Source organism: Corvus brachyrhynchos, unplaced genomic scaffold (genome assembly GCF_000691975.1).
Source record: "Corvus brachyrhynchos isolate BGI_N302 unplaced genomic scaffold, ASM69197v1 scaffold595, whole genome shotgun sequence".
Taxonomy (NCBI): domain Eukaryota; kingdom Metazoa; phylum Chordata; class Aves; order Passeriformes; family Corvidae; genus Corvus; species Corvus brachyrhynchos.
Genome location: NW_008238373.1, coordinates 1,385,164 through 1,393,869, shown reverse-complemented (window position 1 = coordinate 1,393,869; position 8,706 = coordinate 1,385,164). Strand labels below are relative to the sequence as shown.

Here is an 8,706-nt window from a genome sequence, read left to right as displayed (position 1 = left end):
CACCCTGTACTGGGTGGAGACGGGCAGCGTGGGCAAGGCCGCCGTGTGCTACGGGCTGGCCGTGCACATGAAAATTTATCCCCTGACCTACGCGCTGCCCATAGCGCTCCGCCTGCGCACCAGGCCGCGCCGCGGGGAAGGGGCGCTGGATGCGGGGGGTAACAAAACAGCGAAGTTCACGTTCATGGCGCGCCTCTGGCACCTTTTTATAAAGATGCTGAACTGCGACGTGCTGCTCTTTGGAACGCTTGCCGGATTAGTGCTGGCTGCCTTGACTCTGGCATTTTATCACCTCTATGGCTGGGAGTTTTTGGAGCATGCCTACCTCTATCACTTGACCAGGAGGGATATCCGTCATAACTTCTCTCCCTATTTCTACATGTTGTACTTGACAGCAGAGAGCAAATGGAGTTTTGCCCTTGGGCTCGCAGCTTTCCTGCCCCAGCTGCTTTTGCTCCTGGTTGTGTCCATAGCATTCTACAGAGACCTTGCCTTCAGTTGTTTCCTACACACCACTATTTTTGTGACTTTTAACAAAGTATGCACATCCCAGTACTTTGTTTGGTATCTCTGTCTTTTGCCCCTTGTAATGCCTAGTATTAAGATGTCCTGGCGTCGGGGCGTGCTGCTTCTTCTTCTGTGGTTCATCGGACAAGGGCTGTGGCTTACTCCTGCATACTTTCTGGAGTTCAAAGGATATAACACTTTCTTATTTATATGGTTGGCAGGCTTGCTTTTCCTTTTAATTAATAGCCTCATAATTGTTCAGATTATTTCACATTATCAAAAAGAAGCACAAGTTGCAAAAAAACTGAAACAATGGTAATAAACTGACCAAAATCCAGAAGCAGCCCTACTGTCCTTGATAAGGCATCACGTATCACCAGCCCTTTGTTTAACAAAAGTGCATGTAAGTTGTACTAAAGCACTTTGTACGTAAATGTTACTGTTTCAGGGCTGTGACAGCACTGATTGGCCTCAGTTACCTTGAGCAGCCCCAGTCCTGCCCTGAGCAGTGTCAGCAGCTGTACCTGTCTTCTGTATGGGTCTTGAAACTGTGTTGCAACCCTCTCCCCAGCGCTGCCTCCAGTTCTGTGTCCTCCCTGGAATCCCTGGAAGTACCCTGGACCAGTTCATCTCTTAAGCATGTTTGGGGCTCTGATGAATGGGCCCTACCCATCTGTACTGACTGTCTTCACCTGCCGTCTCCAGAGACAGTGTAACTGTGCCCTGCTCTTTGACCCCTGTACTGGGGTCACACTCAGTTCCTGCTCATACTCCCTCATGGAGTAGCCCTGGCACCTTTTTCTTCATTCTCCATGCTAGTCTGCTTGAGGACCTTGGCCTTTGTCTAGAATAACACAGAAGATTTTAAAGGTGGCGTTTGATTATAAAATTGGAGTTTGACAGTTTTGTACATTCCAGTAGGTCAGTGGGGTATTTGGCAAGGCAGTCGCTCAGTACGTACACTGGGGATTGTTTTTCTTTTGTTTTTACAGTAACATTTTAGCGGTGCACTGTTTGTGGCCTGTACCTGGTCTTCATGTCATTAATTCCTTGAGACTTCTAATTTATTTTAGAATTCAGGTATACCCCTCTTTCACTTGTTTTTGCATATTCTGTTCTGTTTGAATTTTTGAATAGATTTATTCCCCTTGCCATGGAGGAAGATATTCCCATATACCTGTCTTGGATCACAGATATGTATAAAGCTTAAGTATTTGTTTCTTCATGCCATGATCTAGAAAAGAGGCCAGTGCCTTAAATTTCAGTTAATATACAGTTATTGTGGGTGTTAACAATAGCACATGCAAAGAGTCAAAGTACAGTTAGAATGGCACCTGTGTCCCAAAAGCACTAGAGTTTATACCAAAACAGTAATTGGAAATGTAGTTTCTCAGTGGTTCTGTTTCTCTATTAAAAAGAAATGAAAAAATGATTCAGAGTTGAAGAAATTGATCAGTTGCCAGAAAAAAAAGGAAGCTTTGAAATAGGAAGCTCTATAACCTGTCAAAACACACTTATTCCCAGAGGAGACACACGAAGATGTGGAACTGAGTGCCAGGTAGTGAGAGGAGAGCAGCGCCATTATGGAATCAATATTCTCAAGATCATCCCACAAGAGGTCTGATGTACACAGCTTTTGACAGACGTGGAAACTGACAATGTGTTTTAATAAAATCTAGTTTACATAGGCATATGCCAAATACAAGAATTTTCATATTTGCCTCACCTTTTAGTTACATCCAGTGTGAAAGTGAAACCCTTAGTGTGTAACATAGAGCAGGGCTTCAAGGCAAAATAGCTTCAACCACTTGGTGGAATTCCCAGTGATGTGATTGGGAAAGGGTATGGCCAAGTGGATTTGCTGTGCTGCCTCTCTGAACCCTGCTGTCTCCTGAGGCAGCCCTCTTCCTCAGGACTGTAGTGACTCCCACCTGTCTCACATACAGGATTTCCTTTCCTAGTTGTAGTGCTACCTCGTGAGATGGAATTACAGTATTTTGATCTGTGTACTTTTCCCATTGCTTCTCAGCCCCATTGAGGTGGTTACATGAAAGGAGAGGAACCCCCTGAGCCCCCACAGCCCAGAGCCAAAGGGCATGTTACCAGGAATGAGACCATGTCCTTACACCACACTGGCCATACACCACAGTTTGGACATTCTGATGTGTTTGAAGGAAGGATGATTTTCCTGTGATTTCCATGGTCAGAGTGTTGGGGGGTGTTTCTGCTCCTCCAGTGGAAAGCTTTTCTCTGCCATCTGCATTCTCACTTGCCTTCAAGTTGTGAAAATCCTGACAGCCTCTTTGCAAATCCAGAAACTGGATAAGGCAATGGATATTCTTTTGACTGTCTTGGTTTTTTGGGGCAGGTCTTAACAGATGTGGCACTGATTTCCTTCCCCTGGCTTTGTCTGGGATGAAGAAAATTTTATAGCACCAGCTTGTCTACATCTTCCACTAGAGGTGTATCGGTCAAAAAACTGGTGTCATAAGCCACTTGCACACAGTTTGGTATTAATCAGCAAAACATCTTGTGTGTGCTGTGAGTGTGTGAAGCGAAAGCGTCCCATGTGGCTTTATTCTCCAAGGCAGAGTTGGATATACCCAGCTTCAGCAGAAGACTGAAGAGGCTCTTCTGTGTGATACTTCTGCTCACCCCATCCTGATGCCCAGGCAATGGCTCATTTTCCTTTGCAGCTGATCTTCCATTTTCCGTTACACATTTTTTCTGTTGTGAAAAGCATGTTTTCTTCCCTCAGATCAATGTTCTGTTTCGCTTTAACAGACCTACTTATGCTGTTTGCAGACATTTCCACACCTCTATTTTTCCCTTCCTGTTGGCAAAGAAAGCAAATGTAAGCCAAAAGGCATTTCTAACCTCAAAAACCTTTTGCAAAAACCAGCATTTTAAGTTACTGTATTCATAACAGAATTGCGATGTTTCTTAGGTAAGAAGTAATTTCCTTATGAAAAGTACATTCTTGATTTTTTAACAGCTAAATAATTTTGAGAAGGCAGATTTTTCAGCAATTCCACACCATTTTTTAGAATACAAATTCTGAAGCAGCAACAGGAACTGAAGGGTACCTTCCCTTTGCAGGTCAGTACCAGTCCTGCAGCAATGATTTGAGAAAGCCAGGCATAAGCAAGTTTTAAAAAAGGCTTTTAAACATGGATTTACAGTCGTCATTTTAATAATCCAGGATGAATCCCTCTTTTTACAGTTGTTTTCTTAATCACCCAAATGTGTTTGGAATTTAGAAGTAATTCAAGTAACTCATAAAAAGCTGGAAGAAAAATGAACCGAGTAGGAAAATGAACCAATGAGAAAAATTAACCAAAGGGGATAAATGAAAAGATATTTGAGAGTTTAGATCTTGCTTTTAAAAAAAGATTCCATAGTTAAATGGAATTATATAACTCTATTCATTAGAAAAAAAGGGATAAAGTAATTTAGTCAAGTACCAAACAAGTTACGGTTCTTGAACAAGTTATGGTGAGTAGTTATAATGCCCTTAAAATTTACCAAATTCATTTCCTATGGAACATTTATTGCTTTTGCTGCTGTTCAAATTATTTTGCGTGATAATTTTATGTCCATTTATTTTCTGGTAATTAGGAACTGAAGTGTCTGGATGTCAGTGTTCCTTCCTTACCATGAGTTGCAAAACTGTAATGCCGACTACTTTTTCTTTTTAAAGGTTGAAGTGCCCATTGAAATAAATGTGTCCCACCTGCAGAAATTTTTCATGTTGCGCTGAAACCAGCCCTTAAGCACAAAGTACAAGATGTGAAAGAGGAAGGGAAAAGAAGAATCAAGAAAACTAACATTTTTGCCTTGCATTTTACACTGCAGCCTATTGTCCAAAGACTCATGACTGGATTCTCAGGTGACTTCAGGCAAAGCTCAGAATTTAACAATGATTTGCTTTAACATTTATAAATGAAATTACTCAAATAACAGGGTAAACAAAAATATAATATTATTTCATTCAGTTTTAGTTTGAGGATGCTGAATTACCATCTATGACACAATGTACTTTGTCCTTAAGTTTAACTTTCTTGTGTGTTACTTGCACTGTATTGACTCCTGTAATAGTAAAGACATCAATTAGGTGTGCTAAACGGAGCTCATCTGTTACCTTTTTCAAAGAAACCATGAAGCTTTTGTATTTAACAGCAAGGGGAAACTCCAGCATTTTTCATAACATTGTATAGAGAAAGTAAATGTTAAAAGAGAGTAAATTATGAGCAAATAGTTTGCTTTTTTTATCTGGGAAGAGTGAGTCATCTACTTCAAAAGGGCTGCAGAAATACATGGCAAACACAGGGAACCTCTAAATATATGAGGTTTTCCATATACATTTGCCAAAGACAGCTGCAGAATGCATGTCCTAGTGATAGCAGCATTATGGAATAGGATTACCCTGAATTTAGGACAAACCTTTTACTCAGACTGAAACCCAACCACTCAAGCAATTTTCTTGCTTAAGGGCATATTTATGTGCGCTATATTCACAAGCCCAAACATTTACCTGCACGTACAGAAGCAAAAAGAAGTCCCAGTCAATACACCTTTGAATAACGTTTTTCAGAGCTACCCTCAGCAAAACGGGTTCCTTAGATATTTCTTATATTTAGCACTCAGAATCTCTAGCGACTCTAAAAATGAATTACGTAAATTTTGATGCATATGGAAAATTAAATAATATGCTGCAGGGATCTTGAGGTGTAATAGACACAATAAGGAACCAACTAATTATGTATTTGAAGGTGTACATTCCACCAGTATCCTCATGTTTTTCATTATAAAAATCTACACTAGTCACATTTGTGTAGGAGACATGTTTCAGTCTTTATGCAGGATGAATGAAGTCAGAGACCTACATTTTGTACTAGTAAAAGCATCGGAAAGATAAAATTTTTTCTTGATGCAGTACCATTGTTTTGAGCGTTTTTTAAATTATATTTCTGTTAAGACATTAATGAATTGATGCAATAAATCCATGCAACTGTTACGTGCATTTTTAATAGCTGGTATGTCTCTTTTTTGTCAGTATGGTGAACACCAAAATTTGTCAATTTTTAATGGTGTAAGTTGATAGTACTTGGAGCAGGATTCCTCCTGACTCCTTTCTGGCACATGCTGAGGGGGGTAGGGGCTTCTGCAGAAGAGGTTGCTTACTGGGGTGCAATCTTGCTTAATGTGTAGATAAAGCTTTAGCTGTAGTCTCTTACTATTCTTAGAGTTTAACTTCCAGATATTAATGATCTCTTCAGATAAAACGTTTCATAGCTTGCACAAAAAGACATTACAGATGAGAGATCCTCCCTATTTTTCATGGATATTGGTGGGGAAGCCAGCTAAAACATCTGTGGGAGAAATGTCTAAAAGAAATGTCTGTACCTGATTAGCTACAAAGACAGAACTTCAGCCTTGGAAGTCAGCTGAAATGCAGGCAAATTGAGCAGTAAACCCATACTGTGAAATTCCCATTATTTATATGGAGGGTATTCGATCAAAAGTGCTTTCCCATTTTACAGGAGGAAAATGGGAACTTGCTAGCAATTGTCAGGCTGAATGAATATAACTTTCCTTCCTTCACATTATCCTAAGGGGGTCTAGCCTACAGTAGCACTTGGGCAGTTGTACAGGTGTGACTTGCATAAGGTATTATTAGTCAATATTGTTGGTGTAGCAAGAGGTTATTAGTAAGCAGTTACTCTCAAACTGCTTTTTGAAGGTTAACTGAAGTAAAACCTGATTCCTGCTTCACAAGGCAGCAGCTGTGTTAATAGAGATGGTACTGTTTTGACAGTAATTTTCCAAGGAGAGCTGCACTCTGTGGCCCATATGCTTCCACTCTGTGCAAAAGAACATGAATTCAAATCCCCTGGTGATCTAACAGTCAACATTTTTTAATCTATCCCATGTCCCTCCCACTGATCCAATAGATTGAATTAGCCAGAAAGCAGGCTTAGAAAATGAAGTGGAACACAAAGTATGATTATCCTCCCCTTATTTTCTGCCCTGTATTGTGTGACTATGTTGAATAATTGAGATCACCTTTTGGAAGGACACAGTCCCATTTGAGCTAGGTGTTAGAATACTTTGCTAATATGAAGTACTTTACCCAAATGCACCTGAGGGAAAATTGACTGGTTGGGTTACATGGACTTTTGTCAAATAATTGTAAAGCTATTGATAATTTATGTCAGCTTCAATATTAGCACTATTTTGTCATATCTTTCTGAGATATATACATATATACGTGTGTGTGTGTAAAACAGAGTAACTAAAAATAGCAATGCTTGTAAATTCTAGTTTCAAGCTTTCCTTACTCAAAGACTTTAGAGGACACATACAGCCATAAACTCTCTAAAAGAGAACAAATGCTATATCAGAGAGAATTAATAATTAATTAATAACTAATTATGTTGTTTCCACAGCTGACACCTTCCTGAAGAAAGTAGCACCTTTTTTTTTTATACACAGTCTGGAAATTCACATGAATAACAAGTACTTCACCTTAAAACTGTCAGATGTATTTGAAAATAGATTTTAATTACCATTAGCACTTCCAAGTTTAGTGCTGGCATCAGCCAGCTTGTTAATTCCAGCAGTACAGGAACTGAAGTCATGACCAATTTTCCTTCATGCTCTAATAAACTGGTTGATTAAGTATAAGAAAGTTTGTTGTTCAAAGTGAACCAAATGTTGTTTGTTCACTGGAAAGAAATACTGCATGGCCAGGACCAAAATTTACATATGCAGGATGGAGCAAAGTGATCGAGAAACAAGGGCAAAAAGTGAGGCCTCAGAGACCTTGACTGTTCTCTTGTCTCTGCCACTAATTTATCATTAAGAAGTGATTGCAGCTTGCTGAGCTGTTTGCATTTGCCACTTGTGATGGCTTGATACATTTAATTGACACCTTTTTTGAGCCAAAATGTCTCCTAATCTATTTCTGTAACACACTGCTGTAATGATTGCAGTCTTGTTTGAAACAATTATAAGTCTGACTGGCAGTAAACTGTAAACACTTAACTAAAGACATTTTGATTAAAAAATACTCAACATGCCTTTTTTTTTTTTTTTTTTTGCATGTATTTAAACTTTTTTTTTTTGGTGGGTTATGTTAGGCTCTCATATGCATTCCAGTGTTTCATTTTTAGGAGAGGGTGAATTACTGTTAAAGCTAAATGAAGATCTGGAATCAGATAATGGAATTCATGGTAAAAAGCTACACAATTTAGAAAAATAATTTAGAAAAATTATAGTGAGCTGATACCATAATTAAATAAGATTTTATTTTTACTGGTCTGCTTAGATTGCATTGGAAATTCATATGGAAAATGTATTGGGAAAATGAAGCAGCAGACAACTCTGCAGCTGGTATAAATAATGAGAGATAATGGCTCAGGAACTGTTTCTGTATATTTGTAAAAAGTATATTATGATGTTATCCAAGAAAAAAGTTACTTGTTGAGCGGCACTATAAAGGCAAATTACAATTCTGCATTCATATACAGGTGAAAAGATTTCTTTACCTGTATCTTTCTCCAAAGCTTTTGTTAAAATGAGTCACAGACTACCAAATTGGAATCTGGACCAGATGTGCTGTGCCAGAAGCAGTTACAGGGAGCTCTCCGTTTGCATCAGCCTTGTAGGCTTCCCAAACAAGGGCGTGCTGAGTGCTGGAGGCCGTATCAGGGTGGCAGTGCACAGATGCAAACTTCCCCATAGCATGCTCAAAGTGATTCCTCTGCAGTTCTTAAGGTACCCAGAGGTTGCCTTAATCTATATGGTATATATCTCCTCCTAAATCTACGTATATCTTAAATAGATATAGATATATACACCCTATTTAACTATATATATCCACATCTGTAATAGTGCAGCAGCAAATTCAGGGACATCATGCCCATCCTGACTGGATAAACATCTGTTAAGGATATAGGAAGAAGCCCCTTTTGGTTTACAGGGACATGTCAGTCAGGCCTGAGAGTGGAAGGTAGATTTGTGTGGATCAAACTCCCTCTAGAAGGAAGGGGTAAAGTTCTTAGCTATTCCCAAAAGACAATTGGGCCTTTGCAGATTAATTAGTAATGAAAATGGGGAATAAATCTTCTCCTAATGTTGGAGACACAGGACACTGAGGGTGCTAAGTTTCATGGCTATGGAACAACTGATGCAAAT

General features: G+C 39.3%; 1 protein-coding gene across 1 annotated transcript in view; it reads left to right on the top strand.

Annotated features, from left to right (window-relative positions):
* PIGM (phosphatidylinositol glycan anchor biosynthesis class M) overlaps window positions 1–5,537 on the top strand; it is a 36,469-nt gene extending 30,932 nt beyond the window's left edge. Inside the window, exon 2 of the mRNA XM_017736363.1 lies at window positions 2–5,537. Coding sequence (XP_017591852.1) covers window positions 2–826 — 825 coding nt within the window. The 3' untranslated portion in view covers window positions 827–5,537. The remainder of the gene's footprint in view (window position 1) is intronic.
* The last annotated feature ends 3,169 nt before the right edge of the window (window positions 5,538–8,706 follow it).